Here is an 18,529-nt window from a genome sequence, read left to right as displayed (position 1 = left end):
ATGGTTCGCTTCTGTGGGAAGTGAGAAACGGGTCCTAAGCCGGGTTGGGGTTGGGGGGCGAGTACAAGACATGCATCAGGAGACTGGTTAGTAACTTCGCCTGCGGAGGGGTTACCATTTTTCAAGTCTTGGCCCCGCCTTTGGAAACATGAGGTGCACACACAGCCAGGCTAGCACTCCTGCTGCTTTTAGTTCTACGGTCTAGAGCCTTCTGAGAGCAAGCATGCAGTCTGCGTGTCTTTTGGGGGATGTTCGAAAGTTAAATTGGGTTAATATCATGACTCCACACTTCTGTAAACCGGTACCTTCATCTCTTTCAATCCCTGCATGTATTTGCCTTCTACATCCTGAATCTGGTCCTTTAACTCATTGAGTTCCTGGGGGAAATGGCAAAAAAAAGGCAAATGATGTCAAGGGCAAAGATGGACGGAGACCACAGAGAAAGAGGCGAGTCTCTGACTCTTCTCTGCTTTGGGTGGTTTCCCTTATTTTGTGTAGTCAGAGCAGCGATCTTCTCTTAATTTTTTTAAGTGTTAAAATAAATTTCAGTATTACAACAATTCAAATTTCAGTGTATCTCATACGGTCTTTCCACACGATTGTACAAAATGCAGGTGTCTCTCATCTGTTTTTACACAATTTTATAAAGCAGGCAAAAGAGCTCCTGCAAAGGGAGGAAGGTCACCAACTCCTGCTGCACAGACCGCTCAGGGGCCCTGAGTTCTCCGTGCTCCGTCCAGTAAGACGCTGAGGACAGCAGTCAGCAGAGCGTGGCCCCTGCCCTGCGGAGGCTCGTTTATGCCCACACGCCCGGGTCCAGGGTCCGCGTGAGCGGGACGCGCAGTCCACCCTCGCTGAACAAGAGAACGGTGCTCACAGCCCAAGAGCAGAGACAACCATGACTGCGGCAAAGTCTACCTGGAGCCGGTGAGGTCTGAACCACGGGGGCGGGGGGACCGCACAGGGGAGGGACGTCTTAGGAAGAGCCGTCAATACATTGCTCCTATAAAGCACAGTTGGAAGGCATCTTCAGGGGAATCTAGCCCCATCCCCACTGTGCTCAAACAAATCCCTCCTCTGGCCTCCATGGCAATCGGTTATCCAGCTGTTCAGGTATCACCAGTGGCAGCTGCTCCCTTTCAACTAGTTCTAATGACTAGAAGGCTCTTCCATAAATGAAGACAACTCTGATGCGCTGGCCTCCCCGGCCTCCGCTCGCTCTCCAGGACACAAATTCTGGTAACGCCACCTTTCCTTTGTATTGTCCCCTTTTCAGATGCAACATTTCTCATTTCTTTAACAAAGAGGGCAGTGTGTTAAGGATATAACAGAGAATAATGCCCACATTCCAATGGGAGAGGGAAGAATGTCTGAAACACCAGATGACATCTACCGAAGACATACTGTGCATATTACAAAGGGCAGGGCACATTTCAGGCAGAGGGCGAGGTGCCCAAAGGCAAGGTGGGATTGTTGGGAGAAGTGAGTAATCTGTGTTCAGCAGATCCCGACACCCTGGGCGGAAGGTCGACACCATGGCCGAGCTCCCTGGGGCAGTGGGACGGCTGAGGGTTCCAGCACACATCCGCCCTCCTGGGTGGGGAGGTTGGGGCGGCTCCCTGCAGGAGACCACAACTGGGCCGTGCTTATGGGAGGTGGGGGAGACCAGACCTAGACGAAAGACCCTGAATTTTACAAGTTAACTCTTTCCTTACTTGAAGACTGATTTTCATAAAAGGCTTCCCAAGGTCATGAGTAAGCAGAGTAAGCAGACAGACTTACCTTGAGTTCCCTAATGGACGCTTCAGTGTCAAGGGAGATGGAGGTGTCCCCGCTGCCCCTCCGAGAGGAAGTCCCACCCAGGGAGGCCAGTGTGGCTGCAGACAGGCCGGGCAGGCTACGAGACCCCTGCAACATTGCAAAGATGAAATGGGATTTCAGCCAAAACCAAAATTACTTCCACGTCCACTGTTATGGTACCCTTGCTCGAATTCAGTTTCCAAACTGGACCATCTTCCGTGGGTTTATGGTAAGCAACAAAGAGGTTCGCCTCGAGGGGCCTCATGGATGCCTGGGATTTATCTGGTTAACCTTTAGCTCCATGCCTGGGCCCTAGTGAATCCCTTCTCTGTTCTGCAGGGCTTCTCACACACACCGGAAGTGACTCTCGGGGACCCCGGAGGTCGTGCACCCCTGGTGAGCCGGGCACTAGACCTGTTCACTCACCAGTGAGCATCTTTATTAAACATCAAGAATACACTTTCTTGTTAGTTTCATGCATAAATTTCAGGATCCTAATGGTTTACACTCTACAGAAATTCCTTACCTTCTCAGTGAAATCCTTCTCTGGTCTCTCTTCAACCTGGAGAGGAAAGTGGACAAGTAGTAAATACTTAACAGCATTAAACAGACCATCTGGATTTAGGGGGTAAGGTAACAGTAAGATAAAGCACTGGCTTCCGCTGCGATTTAGACACTACGTACCCACGAGGCTCTTGGATGCGCTCGTGGTGCACAGCAGTGGCCGTGGGCAGCCCGTGGGCCTGGCTGAATTCCACTGCGTGGTTTTTCACCTTTCACATTTTCCACCGGAAGATGAGTCGTTAATGAATTGAATCCGAGCAGGCCGACTTGGCAAGTTTCTACAGCTGTGTGTAGGACTCGGCGTGGAAGAGGACAAGCACCCGCCTGGCTTACCCACTGCGATGACTAAGACTGGAACTTGAGTCTACAACCAGGGACCAGGGGCCGGAAGACGCAACCACACAGAGTGTTCATTTCGACTATGACTAACCTTGGTCTCCAAAGCGAGAAAGCGATGGAGCCAACTGCAACTTTCCCACTGCTCGTAGCTGAGTCAACGTGAAAATTCTAGTTTAAACATCTTGGGATGGACGCCCAGGTGTGGGGCGCTGGCTGGGGGTGGGTGCAGTACACGAGAATTTGCCAAGGGGAAAGGGGGGCCCCGAGAATTTGGTTCTTCACGTCCTTCCTGTTTGGACATGTCTCAGAGGCCCCCCTCCTCCCTTCCGCAGGCAGGAGCCTCTGTGGGACCTACAGCAGCCTAAGAAGCCCCAAGATGGTGAATCAGCACGGACCCCAAGGACAGGTGCCTGCCCTGTGAGGGCGCCTCGGGGTCACAGACCGCGGCAGCACTGGTGCTACTTCTCTCTGCTCAGCATCCTTCAAGAGGCCAACCTGCTCTTCTGCTTCCTCCCCCCCTTTTTGGCACATTGAGGACTCCTTTCCAAAAGCCCACAGGAAAGAGCACAGAAGGTGAGGAGAACTCTGCACTTGAGGGTCTCCAAACTGTCTGGCTTTTCCCATCATGCCTCTAATCCCACCTCCGGGCGCTCAGAAGTTCTTAAATTTGATTGACAGAGAGTCAACTGAAGATGCTCAGGATGAGTGCAGACCACATCTTTGATTTGGTAGACCTAGACCTGGGGCCCTCCAGGCACCCACGGGCCACCCAGAATGCGGGCTGAGAAAGCCTGATGGGTGTGGGTCCAAGACCACCGCAGAGCGGCTAATGGACACGCCACCTGCCCACAGTGCAGTCGTGCACAGGAGAGCGTAGGGTGGAGGTGCTAAGCACTGGTCAGGACGCCGTAAAGGCAGGGACTTCCTGTAAGGACAGCCACTTCCTGTCCTCTGCCCACTGCTCGAGTTCCCACCAAGAAGGCTCACTGAGCGCCACCTGCTCTCCTCCACACTCGAACCTTCCACTTCTTTCCAGGGCAGGATACCTGAAGTAACCACTGAAATAACATAGCAAAGTGTGAGAGCTCAGCAACCAACCAAGGGGACCCAATGGAATCAGACAAAATACTTGATTAATTCAAAAGAAGGCAGTTTCTGAAACCAGCTCTTTGCTCAGGACAGTCAAGCTCAAGGGTTTCCTGCTCAACGGATCCAAGTTTAGCCCCGGGGCCTGGCTCCCAAAGCCACTGCACCTGGTCTCACCCATCCAGCGCACACCTGGGTCTTCAGCAAGAACTTTCTGTCTCAGTTAACTAGTCTCCTCTGTGTCCTGAGAGTTGGAGAGGACATGAAGGGGCTACATCCCTCAGGCAAGGGGGTGGACTCATGCTGGCCTCGTGCCCAGTTTGCTAAATAAGTCCCGAGGTGTGCGCGTGTTCCCTGGCGTCCAGAGCACTCTCCTCTCCACTTGGCCGTGGCCAGCTGTCCTCCGAGGACCAGCAAGCCTGTGTGTCTCACAGGAGATGTCCAGATACTCAGTCCAGATGCATCCTTTTCCATTCTCCACGTGGCAGTCACAGCCCGTGAAAGACAGCTCCCTCTCAACCGTGTACCACACCACCTGACATCTGCTGGCAGTGCATTTAGTGACTGTAAACGCATATGCCTAGACTTGTTCTTTCAGATGCGCATGTCACATTGGCCTAACGAGGTATTCCGGGGCACCCGGAGATGGCCTCAGATTGAGATGGTTCTACCTTACTGTTCTTGGCACAGCCCCAGGGAGCCTGGACCGATGTTCTGAGCTGTGAGAATGATTCTGGCATTTCGAGTGTGGGTCTTCTGTCCACTTGGGAATAAAAATATTCCTGAAAATGTCAAATAACTAAGGAAAAGCTAATTGTCTAGCACTTGGCCTGCTGGAGAATCCATTCAATAGACCTCCTGGGCACAAGGCCTTCATTCCCTAGAATAAGTTAGTTTGCAGAACAAATATTAATGAGACGAAAATAAGGAGACCGATTTCACTATGGGTAGAACAGGAAGACTCGGTTGAATAGACTGAGGCCACCGGGGAGAAGCCTGCTGCTGTTCTGCTCTGCAGTTTAGAGTACCTTTTCTGACTGCGTCAGCAATAGATAAATACTGTACAGATAAATGAAGCTCTAGAAATCCTATGTTCACCTACAAAAATATCTGCCCATAAAAGAAGGACCCCCACTTTATTTTAGCATTTCTTCTGAGAAAGATGAGAAGAAATAAGCACTAGACAGGAAACATTGCTTTTGTGGGGGCCTTTGCTCTGCACTATTTCACCATAATCATAAATATCACTTTGTAATTGGCAAAACACCAAATAAGGAAGAAAAACCTAAAACCATAGCTTTCTCTTCAATTTAAACACATTTTATAAGAGTTTTTAAAAAGCCTTTCCTCTGAAATACATAATACACTCAGAATGTGAAAATTCAGGACATGTTTTTAAGTAGAGACCATGGAGGGAAAAATTAAGCTCTCAATGAGAGTTTAGCCAGTTTGTGCTTAACGACTGTTTCCAATCTCTATTTTACACATCAGGGTAAGTGTCTGTTTTCTGAGTGACAAGGGACACGTGTATCTGCCTGCCTGCTGCCATGTAAGAAGTACGCGGAGCCCCGGGAAAGCGGGGCAGCCGCACGGAGCCGCTGCAGTCCCGCCGGCTCCCGCTAGGTGGCAGCCGGTGTCGGGCGGAGAGGGCGGCCCAGGGAGCGGCGGGCAGGCAGAACGGCCCGCTCCGCCCCCAGCAAAGGAACAGGTAAGTACCCCAGACGTGAGTTTAATTTGACACAAAATACAGTATTTTATCTCTGAAAATAACATACAAAGACACAGAATAGACGAAAGGGTTCTTAGACACTGTTGTGGTCGCTGCACAGGGGATGCCATGGACCACAGGTGCCAAGACCCTCCAGCCCACAGCAGCAGGGACCCGGACAGGCCCCGGGACCTCGAGGCCGTGGCTCCTCACCTGAGAACCGGCAGCTGCTAGCTTTCCTTCTCACTTACTGAGCCTTCTTCCTCATTTTCTGAGCCATACTGAACGATGTGAAAACGTCACAGGAGCAGGCTTATGACATATGTAAACCGGTAGTTTATAGTCAAAACTGAGCATATACAAAGGCATTCTTTAAAATTTACAGGAAATAGTCACTTTCAAAAAATCTGTGTGAAACTTCACATTATGGTGACTCTTCCTTTCAAAAACAAATGCTCAAAGTAGCACATTTTAATTTAATTCCAACCTTCTAATACCATGTCTAGGGGCAGGGTACAGCTCAGTGGTGGAGCCCGTGTCCAGCAGGCACGAGGTCCCGGGGTCAATCCCTAGCACCTCCATTAAAGATAAAACCTAATTACCCCCCACTTCCCCCCAGAATAAAATCCTCTATGAAGTTACTGTTTTGGCTCACTTAAACATCACGCCTGGTGAGGTTCCAGATTTCAGCTTCCGCATGTCACCATCTGGCTGGCCCGCCTTCCCCGAGACAGAGCACAGCCTGAGGGCCCTGGGGAGACCCCAGCAAGGGGGCCAGAGACCAAAGAACCTCTCCTCGTGGTGCCCCAAGCCCCAGAGGGGAAATGGGACCACAGAAGCCATGTCACCGCGGGGCCCCTCTGGAGAAACCAACCGACACCAGTGACACTGCTCAGAAAACACCTGTTTTAAGGGTAATTTTCCTCCCAATATAAACAGTAGCAGAGTCTACCATCAGAGTGGAAATTTCTGGCTTTAAATCCAGTAATACTGACCTCATCCTGCATGCCTTGTCCTTGAGCTCCTGTATTCATGATCCCAAACCTGTTTTGCCACCAGTCCCCGCCCCCGCCTCCTCCCGCCACATCAGACCAGAGTCCCTCCTGCCTTTTGTTTTTCCAGCTCAGATGGGGCTGAGGCTGCAGGTCCCCACCCAGGCTTCTCTGAAAACACACTGGCACGTGAACCTGGGCCCCACGCAGGACGTCCCGACCTCACTGGACGCAGGTGGGTTCTGAGGCCTGGTGACACAGCTGTGTCGGCCTCTGCCGGCGATGCTCACTCCTCGGACGTGCTCCAGGCCTGGATCAAACCTCGGATCCCTGCTCTCTGGACGCGTCCGCCCCTCCCTCGCAGCCGGTGCTGCTGAGTTTTATACGGTGCGTGTGCCCACTTGCTGAGGTCTGCCTCCCTCCCCAGCCTGTGTCTGCAAATCCCTGCAGCCTAGAACATTCGAGGCATTCGATAAACACTGGCTGAATGAACAAACCACAACTCCCTCAAGAGGAAGATTCTGGACTTGTTGGAGAAGAAAACATGGCTCACCTATGGAATGTGAAAAATAAGCACGAGGTCACGCAGGGCATGTCCTCTGAGATGGGGCAGGCACCCTCTGCTTCCCACAAGGCTGCAGGACCACGGGCTGCGGCCCACGTGGCATCTTTGGAAGCTGAGGCACCTGCACTTTCTAAAAGCGGGACAAGCTGTCACTTCCCTGCATATCAGGCTGCCTGCTTTTGCTCTTGGCACGAGCTCCCCTCCCCCGCCCCGGGGCACTGGCCTTCCTTCCTCACCCAGAGCCTCCCAGGGCTGCCCCGCCAGGCCCCGGGGTCCTATTTCCTTCGCTGCCCTCGCTCACACTGCCCCCTGGAACCACATTCCTGATGGGTCATCAGGCCAGGATGGTTCCCCGCAGGCCACAGTGGCCCGTGACAACCCTCCTAGCCCTGGACAGCTCGCTCAAGAGAAGCAGGTCACCAATGCCCGGTCTTTTGATGGTTTTATTTCGCAAGTATATCATTACTCATCTTTCCAGGTGAAGCTCAGGAAGTGTAGGTCCTGTAACTCCCTAGTCCCTTCCTGCCCTGCATCCTTTGCAGAGGGTGGGCAGGGAGTGGGGCTGAGAGTGGGCCCCTCCCTGGGCGCAGCCTGTCCCTGCCGCTCCTCCCTCCTAGGCAGGGGGACCAGGGGAGCCTGAGCACAAGCATCCTGGCCGCCTTCCCATCAACAAGGCCAAATACACCCACTAACACTGTTGGTCTCGCAAACCTGAAACAAACACCTGCCCCACTTCCAGTGGTGTAACTGCCTGGGATTCTGAACATAGAAACTGGGCAGACTCTGTGGAAGAGGACGGCGAGTGCGGGGATCCCGAGCACAGGGCTAGCTCAGCTCTGTCCTGCAGACTCTCTGCAGATGCCAGGGATGCTGCCTGTGTTCCAGCCTCCAGACGACCGAGAGCCACCATGACCGCACCCCCGGGGACTGCCCTGGGTGGCACCGAGGTGCCTCTGGATTCTAAGGGCCACACACAGAGGTGTCCTCAACTTCGAGGTCCCCAACCCACATGAACCCTCTGGACGGGGTGGAGCACAGCCTGCCCCTCAGGCTGCGGGGCACAGACCTTCAATTACTAAATGTGCCAACAGCTCAACTTGGTCAGTCGACCTTTGTAAACAAGCAATTGACTTAGCGGAGAGGAGACTGAACAGATTACCTGTTTGTAACGAACTGAAAAACCAGCTCAACCGAGTCCCTGGTAGTCTTGCATACTCAGGGCTCTGAAGGGACCGAGATGGGTGGGGGGCGGGCGGACCTGGCCAGGCCCCCTCAGGTACCGAGAGACCACCAGCTTCTCGTCTTCCAGGCCCGGGGACACAGGGCCGTTTGACGCTCGCCGCTCTGTTGGTGGTGGTCTGCTAAACCCATTTTACGTTAAGTTTTCCACAGGTTTGGAAGGCGGATGACAGAGGCATTCGTATCTGGCCGCAGTCTCTCCAGTGAGGGACCAGGCTGAGCTGCTATTCTGTGACTTCATCACGATGCTTGAATAAATCCAAAGACGGCAGGCAGTCGGGGGCCCACAATCCCCTGCCTTGCTGGAGCCAGACCAGGCGGAGAACCCGGGAGGAGTCACACCTCCTCCTGTCAACTTGTCAGCACTTTCGTCGTTCCCAAAGTGAGCGCGAGAGAGGACTGGGCCCGCGGAAGCGCGGCTCTGCGTCCCAGTCGCCCCGGAGAGTTTTATCCCTGTGGGTCTGAGGTTCCACGCAGGTGATCTGTGTATCCGCATGGAATATGCAATCACGAGCCGGAAGCAAAGGCAGGCAAGGCCGTCCCTCGGGCCGCGGGGCCCGCTGGTCTCCAGGGCAGGAATTCCTCGGCTCCCAAACCCTGCTCTTCACTCATTTATGTAACATCCATAAGAGGTGACGCGTCAGATTTTAAACACTGAACATACATGACACGGAACAGCTAAGTATCCTGATGGGCCCTGGGGGAGCAGTAAACACCGGGGCTTTGCAGGGTGGCAGACACCCCTGTTCTCACCCTCTCCACCTGTCTTCCGTTTTCTCAGCCTCGACATGTAAATGGTGGAGAGGAGCACGTCTCCACTGTCAGCAGAACACCAGGGCCAGCCCAGGGATGAACGGCTCTGGCCTTGGCCTTGAAGTCAGGGAAAGCAGGGCAGGCGTGGGGGGCACTGAGGCCCCGGGCTCAGCACTGCAGGGTCAACCCGCAGGGATCCCTCTGCTCACTTCCCCAGGAGAAGCAGACAGACATCTCCTTGTGGTATGAAACCTCCCGGCTGGAAAAAGCTGGATCTAATTTAAAAACACGAACGAGTCACCAGCACCCAATGTGGGCCCCTGTGCAAGGCGGAGATCTAGCCCCATGGCCTCTGCTTTGATTGCCGGGAACACCTCCTAAGTTTCAGACATGAGTGCATCCAACTGCGGTGTCATGTAAGGGAGTTAAGCACAGTCAGGCTCCCGTATGCCGGAGGAGTGAGGAAAGACATCACCTTCCCTCATCTTCCTGCTCTGCTGCCCAGGGTCCACCAGGAGGGGTGCTGGCCCTCAGCGTGCCCCGTCGTGCAGGGCTGGCACACAGCCCTGGCCCCTGCTCACTGAACGCCCCCTCCCCGGTCACTGCGTCAGCCCCCCTCCCAAATGTCCCGGGGGCAAAGCTGCCGGCCAATCCCTTATTGTTAAAAAAACAATACAGCTGCCTTATACAAAGCATCAGATGAGGCGAAACTGTAAAGTTTCAAAGACGGGGTGGGGGGGACCACAATACTGAGGCTTAAATGATGGGGACTAGCCAGCAAGAACCCTTCCTTTCTGAAGCAGAACCTGGGTCACATCGTGCTGAGTGACAGGAGCGCAGTGCTGCAGCTTCTTGGGCACTGACTAGAGGCCGGATGGACAGGGGAGGGTGGGGCAGAGCGAGAGCCGTCCTGGCACGTCCAGGCCTACGCCTGAGCCTAGAAACTGTCTGGGTCCAGGGACAGAAAACGTTTCAAGCAAAGTGTTAAAAACAAATCGTTCAAACTTTTAAATCATTAAAGAAAACCCACCCACATCGACGCACGTGGCTACAGTTCTTCCCCACTGCACACAGTTCCCTCCTGCCAGGAAGACCCCCGTCTCTAAGGGCCATCAGCAACCTCTTAAAGGCTCCCTTAGAAATTTAGCAGTGCGACAGTAAATTTTCTAAATTTGGAAGCGTTTTCCCCCCATCCTGTTTCTACTTTGACCTGAAATAAATCATGAAAAGTCTTCATCCTTCCTCCTGGGTTCAGGCATTCAGGGGTGGAGGGTTTACAGGAAGAGCAGTAAAGAGTGGAAGGGAAGGGCAGAAAGGGAGCAGGGAGGCGGCAGGAGCAGGCGATGCACTCACCACTGGGCTGGCTCGCGCCGAGCTGGCTCTGGAGGAGGAGCGGGAGCTGGACTTGAGGTGGCCGCTGGGCTCGGAGGGCTGGCCGGGCGCACAGCCGGCCGCGGGGCACGCAGACAGAAACAAAGGAACAGGTCAGCAGAGGTGCAGGGAGAACGGAGGCCACACGACCGATGCCCCGGTTAGTGGTGAAGTCAGCCACGCGCACCCCGGAAAGGAAGGAGAGGTTAGCAGGACAGCGGACGGCCCCGGGAAGGAGGCTGCGTCTCTCACCGCTTCCAACACATGCTCACACAGAATAAACAACTTAATCAGAGTGTCAAAGGAACACAGAATTCTCGGTTAGTAGGAAGAAAGAGACACAAAGCATCTGTTCAGCTGGGTGCGGAGGACACCTTGTTGACGGGCAGAAAGCTGGTCGAGGTGGCAGTCACTGGTTTGGAGGACGCACGCTGCCTCCCAGCACAGAAACGGAAGATGGGGGGGACAGCTGCCTGGCTGTGGGGCCACGGAAAAGCCGGCTGCTCTGCCATCTTTCCCAGTGAAAGCAAAATAGGGTTTCGGGGTAATACGAAGGCAGGCCCGGCTCTCTGCAGTGCCGCAGGACCTTCCATCTGGCCGCCTGTGTGTGCTCCGTCTGTGTACCCGTCTACCTAAACTTGCTGTCCTCCGGTAAAGGAAGACACCAGCAGCTCATTTACCCGGAATTGACGCCCTCTTAACTTTGACTTGTATTCACATCTGTTCTAGCCCTAAAAGCATTTTCAGTTGAACAGAAAAGAACATTACCTTCCTCTTGAATGAGGCAGGGAGGGGGCAGGGGAGGCAGAAACACCACTTCACATCACAGGCACCAGCAGACTGAGGAGCTGGCCTGCGAGGCCCGCACTGGCTGTCCTCTCCCTGCCCCCAGGGCCCCTGGAGACCCACAGGCATTACCCCTCCTGCAAATTATAAGGAGTCACAAAAGTTCAGGGGCCTTTGCGACTCTTATCACAAATACCATCTCTCAGTTTGCCTGTTTTTCCACCAGAGTGGAATTCCCGAGGGCAGAGTCTGCGTCTGTTCTGTTCGCTGCGGAATCCCCAGGGACCAGACGAGCCTGGCACACAGCGGACACTTGAGAAATACTTGCAGAACAAACCATTTTAACTTTCAGACTGTAAAGAGCCCTGGTCAAGATGAGCAAGTTCCCCAGACGCATCGGCCTGGACTCATTCCTCTATCGGATCAGTAGTTGCTGTGTATTTACGTGCAACACCCTGTTGCAGGCGCACAGAGGACAGGGCTGTGCACCCACCACATGTCAGAATCACTGCCCCGTGTGGCGTGTACACGAAATCTACCAGCATTACCAGCCTCACTTTTTAGCTTCATTGTTCAAAATAAAGGAAAATGCCTGACGTGGGCCCTTTAAAGCAGAAGTATTTCAGCTCTGGGTTTGCTGATACAAAAGAGAGGAGAATTTCCTCCTGTGGACAAATCCTACTGTATTCTATGTCACTGGCATCTGGGTTTGTGGTGCAAAGGTATGACAGATTGTTATCAATTGGGTTTATTTCCAACCCAAGTCTCTCCAATTCCTGAGTCAGTAACTGCTCTCAAAGCATCCAATCTGACCCTGTCATGCAGAAAAGAGTAAGTTCAGCGTCTGCATCACTGCGGTCCATACGGTGCCTTTGAAGTCGCCCATGCTTTGGAGTCAGTGAGGCTGACGTGGGGCTGACATAATTTAGAAAAATCTGAGTCCAGGGTCCATCTCTTATCGGTCATGACACCTTGGAAAAGTTACACAGCCTGTCACCTGCAGCATGAAGTGAGGACACTGACCACATGGGTGCTGAGGGTGACGCAAGGGACTGCAGCTGGGCTCTCCCGCCCTGCCACTTCCGGCTGGAAACAGCCTGCATGGCCCGGGGATCAGGCGGCATGTGGGGGCGGGGCGGGCAGGGACTGACCGTGTCCCGGAGTGTGGTCAGAGCAATCAAGAAGGCCGCTCCACAGCCACGAGTCCTTCCCACAGCGCGCACACAGCGTAGTTAACGGTCACAAAGGGATAGAAAGGAGGGTTTTCAAGCAAAATCTTTATACTTTAAAGAACTGGTCACAATCATTTACCTGTAATTGTAATCAGTCAAATTGTGAACACAGATGGTGTCTGAGGCTAACTTCTTGGGAGAAGGGGACAAGTCTTGCAAAGTGGGTTCAGGACTGTCCTAGGCAGGCTTGGGTCATCTTGGACTCTGAGGTCAGCGCTAGGGGTCAGGACAGGAGGGACCCCCAGTGTACAACATCCTCACGTGGGGATGTGTGTCCGCCAGCCGCCCCAGCCCCCAGCCTGACGGAGAGCCTGGAGAAGCCGCGGTCCTGGGCGCGGGGAACTCCGTGTCCACTTGGAGGGTGACTGTGAGGCCAGGCAGTGGGGGAGACAGGAGAGGACCAGAGCTCGGTGAGCCGCCCCTCCCACTCAGCCTGACCTGCTTCCGGCGCAGAGCTGCTGACTCAGCGACCCCTTCTGAGGGGTCTCACCCCCGGGAGCAGTCTGTCCCTCTGAATCCTGCAAACTGCTGCCGCGCCCCTTCTGTGGGAGTGCAGCGTTAGGTGCAGCAAAATGGCTTTTTATTCTCTTATTTCTTCCGCGTGGCTTGGTACAAGGGACATGAGCTCTATTTCAGGCATTCTTGCCTGGACAAGACCTTTCACTTAAACTCCCCCGGTTCCTACGGGAGGCTGAAAGCACGGAGTAACTGCTACACGAAGGAGCAATCAGCAGGGCCAGGAGTCGCCTGCAGAGGCGATCTAAAGAGAACCTATGGGGTGCACATCCTTCCAGACATGAGAGGTTCTGCTTCGGTCACCAGAAAGCCACACAGTGCTTGGGAAGTTTCACTCTCTTAACGAATTAGGGCGCTGCCTCTTACTGGTAAAAGGAAATCATTTAGTTGCATTTTATCCACCGTATAGGCCAGAGCCATTTCATCTATTAGGTAGGGTTTATGAACTTTTTAAGGGCCCACAAAAATACTTAATAACTGGGGAAAAGACTTAATATCGTTGGTGCCACTTCGTTAAAATTTGATGCAAAATAAAATTAGTTAAGTGCTTAATCAGATGCCAACAAAAACTCATGCTACATCAATTATTAGACTGAATATTTATAAAAATTACATTCTGAAGAAAACTGTAGGTTACACTGGCTTACTTCATAAGAATTTCAGATTATTTGTGATGATTGGAGAAATAACAAATCATAAAATTGGACTGTTCGGCCAATTAATTAAGTAGCCAATTATTTTCAAAGGCAAAGCTATGAAAGCACTTTCAAGTGTTTCTTCTTTTTCAAAAAAATCTTTCTTTCCTTCTTTCTTTCTTTCTAATGGAGGTACTGGGAATTGAACCCAGGGCCTTGCACCTGCTACACACATGCCCTCCCGCTGACCACACCCTCCCCGCCCCAGGCATTTCCTGGGAAACCACCACATCTCAGGGGGCCTGGATGCCTCTTAGGGTCTGTGGAGGAGCCTCGGGAGGCAGAGCGCCTGCCGCTGGGGATGCTGACAGGCGCTGATGCTGTTTCCGCTGGTCCTCGGGACAGCCAGCTTCCTCGCTTTCATGGGCTGATCCCATTTTCCCGTTTGTTTACCTTTATCCTTCATTCATTCACGCATTTTTTTTTCCTTCGACAAGTATTCCTCGCACACCGCGCCACCTTCACTGTGAAAGCCTATCACTTCAAACCCTCTGAAGAGATGAAATGACAACAAACTAAGAAAGGAAATTTCACATGTGTAATATTCTGAGTCCTTAAATTTGTCCGTCTTCTTTGACTACCCAGAGGTGAAAATAATCTGTGGCCCGCTGAATTCCTTCTGCTCCTCCTATTATTTTAAGATCACCTCGCCAGATTGCAGGGAAAGGGCAGATGAAACTCAGCCAAGGTTAGTCTTCTCCCTTTGAACTCAACGTAAAGGGATGACCGAGGACATCCAACCAACCACCGAAGGCTTCGTGACTCAAGTTATCCACAAGCCTCATCACGACAGAAAACGGAGATGAAAAACAAGGTTTCCCCCCTGTGACTCTGGTTAGTTCTCTCCCCGGGCTGGAGCTGCGCTGAGCAAGCCACCCCAGCCCAGCATCATGCAGCAGATGGGATAAAATTCGGGAAACAGAGAAAGTGCCTTACAGTGTGGGAACCGCAGGCATTGCCCCGCCGAGCCCCTCCGAGACTGCTCTCAGGGAACACAGACGCCTGTGACGAAAACAGACGGTCAGGACTGGCACCCCTCCTCCGTCCATCAGCACCCAGGACACACTGTAACCAAGGAAGAGCGACACCTGCCAGGAGCAAGTCCTGAAAAGCATCACGATGGGAGACACGCAGGGGAAGCTCCTCCGCGTGCGTGTGGAGCTGTGCAGCAGAAGGCGGGTGTGCACAGATCTAAGGGAGAGACGTTTCAGCTGCGGTCAACCGGCATGCAATGGAATCTCCAACAAATCCTTTAAGTCTATGACTCTGAAAAATATCTCTCGCTAAGGAAAAACTTGTTAATCTAGATTTAAAACAAGCAGATAGTTCAAATATTCTGAATTTTGTCATGGCATCCTCATACGTGATGCTCAGAAAATGACTCCAGTAGGAAGTGACTTTGGAATAAAACAGCATGTGGATTATAGGTCAATATTTTATAACTCTTTGAGAATCGCTAAATAAAAAACAGACTATTTCATTGACTTGAGAATCCTTTGCAAATTAATCACTGCAGGTAAACAGAAGTTTACAATACCGTGAATGGTGATGTTAAACTCTGCCCAGCTTTAAGGGGCTTTAGTTTTCCCTGTTTGCCCTGGAGCTGGTTTGCTGGGCCAGTTACGTATCTAATTCAAACCTGTACAATGTGATGGAAATTCATAAGGTAATTAACAATAGAATAGAGCGACTTCGAATCCTTAAATTTCTTGCAAGGTTTAAGTACCTTGTATATAAAACTAAAAGTTCCCAAAATAATATAATATAGTGGATTAATGTCTGTTAAGGCCATCAAAGCAATAAAAAGCTATCTTTCTTTTTGCCAATAGATTAGGTAAACGTTGCCAATACAAACACGTGTCTTCCTCAGCTATTACCAGCTGTGGGGAGAAATAAAACCCAGATCTAGCCAAAGGGGGCTGCGCGTATAAGCTCCATGTAAAGGGGTGACACCCGCAGAGGGGCTGCAAGCCGGTCATGTACACCGCACTCCGAGCAGGTGCGCGGCAGTGGCAGGGGCGCGCATGCGCGGTGGGGTTGGTGATGGTAGGGGGGTGGGGGGTGGGGGGAGGGGGAGGGGTGTGGGAGGCACACGCACCCGGTAACTCCCAGCCGGCCTGGCAGCGCTGTACGGATACAAGGGCTGGAGGATGAAAGCAAACGGCAGATTTTTAAACCCTTGAAAAAACAGCAACAAATACAGTGACAAGGTAACCACCATGCTTTCAGTTACTTTCAGTTACCGTGACAGCCAAATTATTGCACAACTGTTAGAAGGAGTCCATGTAGGCACCGTGTTTTCAATAAATCTGATTGACGGAAATTCAGATTTACAAGAAAAATAAGTATGAGATGACTTCTAACTTCAAAATAGTAAACCACCCCCCAAATCTTTGAAATGTGACTGTTTTCTGGTCATTTCTTTCCAGGCCTTCCTGGAAGCAAGGGCTGGGGTGGGAAAGAACAGTGACGAGGTCAACACCACCACCAAGAGCACAAAACCCGCAACTCAAAATCCCAGGGTAAGAAAGCGCCTGGACGTGTTAATACACACACCTCCCCACGGGAACAGCGTGGCAGGACGGGCGTGTTCACTTCTGCCCAAGGGTCCCAGGAGCAGTCTTCAAGACACAAAAGGAGCTGTAAGGCTGCTCCGGCCAGCCAGGCCTGGCACTTCCTGTCATGGGGCATCCGCACTCAGAACACCGCGGGCTGGGGCAGTGCCTGTGCGGGGCGCGCTGGGACACAGAGCCAGCTGGCTGGTGTGGCCTGACACTGAGCTCCAAAGAGCATCATGACTCGTTCACAGGCAGAGGCTGGAGAAAGCCCACAGCTCAGGGCCACGAGCCGGTCAGGGCGGTGGGACCAGGGATTAATCACACAGCAATGCAAAGGACAGGACGACAGAAGGAGATGGCAGTTCAACCTCCAGAGCGTGATCTGCTCTTGAAGCTCTGACTCTGACTTGTATACCTGTCCCAAAACAGGCTGAGGGCCTCAGGGCCGGCCTTGTAAAAACAGGAAACACGGGGGACAGCGAGCCAGGGTAACAGCGTTGTCCCCCCCCCCACTTGCAAAGACGGAGGAGTCAGATTAGGCACAAAAGCCTTCCAAATTGCTTCCTGGACACATTTACAAGAGAAAAGTGTTTTTGAAAACACAAAAGAAACCCCAAATGGGGAACAATTGCTGGAAAAGGAGGAGAGACCCTAGAGACCAATTTTTTGGACCTGAGCTTGTGAAAATATACACATAATGATCCTCCTTTTTCTTAAACTCCTTTTGTTAAAAAAAATATATATGGTCTTAAATTATTTTTGATAATGTTTTAAAAGGCTGAGAAAAGTCTAAGCAGGTTAGTCAAGCCGACTGAAGCACTGACTGAGCTTTGCTCTTCGGGCTTCACGCAGAAGGGGTTGAAGCACCCACATCCATGAAACCAGCACTGAAAACGACAGACGGAAGGAAGGAGAAGGAGGGAACAGGGACATGAAAGGAGGACACACCCGGTTTCCATTCTGGGCAGACAGGGGTTTGGGAGCAAAGCAACGACGGGGGAGCCCGAGGTCGGAGCAGGAGAGTCCCTGTAATCAGAGAAAACGGGCCGGAGGGGAGAAAGGCTCACAGCGTCATTTCATCTCAGAGGCACCGTCGGTTCACATAAACTGACTTCTACAACAAAATCGGTCAAGGACGTGCACTTGTGGGGAAAGAGCAAAAGTGATCGGAAGGAATCAAGACAGTCCAGCTCACTGCTGAAACCGTTACATGGGACAAATCGGGACTTCGGAGTCTACACACAGGCAGACATTGACTTTATTAATTCTCACTGACAGCAAGACCACAGGGGTTTTGAAGGTCTTTGTAATTCGAGTTCTCATTTTTAAAGTTTGGTGGGAAAAACTCAAACTCAGGAATTTGCAGAAATATTAGCCTCTATTTTATGTAAGAAAATATTTCATTTGTGATGATCTCCAGCTTGGCCTCCTTGGTTAGGGATTCACACGGTGCATGTGTGCGCAGGATTTACAGAAGACAGGATAAATTCAGGGGTGTAGTTCTGAGGCCAACAGTCTACACAACATTTCTGGGGGATACTACTATGTAAATTAACTCTTTCCCTGAACAAAATATTCTATCCAAACTAAAGGTCCTTGAGGAGGGAGCTAGCTGTTTCAGATCCCCATGCCAGCAGCATCCTAACAACCACACAGACACGGGACAGCCCTCAAAGGCGAGGAAGTAATTCTGTTCAGGTCACGTGATGGCGTCTTAAGACATCCCATCACGGCTCCAAGATCCTGTGACTCGTTCTTGTTGTTCATAAGCCTTGAATGAGCTACAGCAAAATCACCCAAGGGGCAGGTCCGTGAAGTTCTGGGGTGCACAGGGAGGAATGTTCTAATATTTAACACCAGCACTACTGTGGCTCTACCTGGTTAGTTTCTATCTATTCTTTTTTCCCCCATGTATTCTTTAAGGTTCAGCACACATCTGTTGTTATGACACTTCCTGGCAAAGTTAATTTCTCCTTAGCATCCTGTTTACCGCTGCTCTGGTGTATCCCATAGGTGGGTCTGTCTTCTGTTCTACAAGTAAATGCTTCCAGAGGACCTAACTCACCTGCTTATTTTTGTGATTTTCCTACCAAAACTAGTTCCTTAATGTTTGCTGAGTGAATACAAACCTTACCTAGAACCAACAAGTCTTACCTAGTAGGGCTCTTAAATAACTTAGAAATATTTACCTCTCAAGATTGATGTGTGTTTGTTAAGGACGAGGAGGAAGGCTACTGCACAGACATCTGGATTTGGATTTGCTTTAACTTTCATTCTAAGTCTAGTCCATCCCTGAGAAACTGCCACAAAATATGCAAAGTAATT

General features: G+C 51.7%; 1 protein-coding gene across 26 annotated transcripts in view; it reads right to left on the bottom strand.

Moving 5' to 3' along the window:
- The window catches only part of LRRFIP1 (LRR binding FLII interacting protein 1), a 142,934-nt gene that overhangs the window by 25,138 nt on the left and 99,267 nt on the right, over positions 1-18,529 (bottom strand). For 11 of the 26 annotated variants that reach the window (XR_010380746.1, XM_064485319.1, XM_064485317.1 and 8 more), the window contains 6 exons: positions 15,745-15,789; positions 14,583-14,648; positions 10,400-10,477; positions 2,327-2,362; positions 1,783-1,908; positions 306-377 (listed from right to left, as the gene is read on the bottom strand). Coding sequence is in view for 25 of the 26 variants with exons in the window: in XM_064485319.1 (XP_064341389.1) it covers positions 306-377; positions 1,783-1,908; positions 2,327-2,362; positions 10,400-10,477; positions 14,583-14,648; positions 15,745-15,789 (423 nt within the window). In the remaining variant the exon portion in view is untranslated. The remainder of the gene's footprint in view (positions 1-305; positions 378-1,782; positions 1,909-2,326; positions 2,363-10,399; positions 10,478-14,582; positions 14,649-15,744; positions 15,790-18,529) is intronic. The other 15 variants (XM_064485308.1, XM_064485314.1, XM_064485311.1 and 12 more) reach the window with 5 other exon arrangements.

The sequence above is a fragment of the Camelus dromedarius genome, chromosome 4 (genome assembly GCF_036321535.1).
Source record: "Camelus dromedarius isolate mCamDro1 chromosome 4, mCamDro1.pat, whole genome shotgun sequence".
Lineage (NCBI taxonomy): Eukaryota > Metazoa > Chordata > Mammalia > Artiodactyla > Camelidae > Camelus > Camelus dromedarius.
Note: the sequence above shows the minus strand (reverse complement) of the source record. Positions and strands in the feature narration are given on the sequence as shown.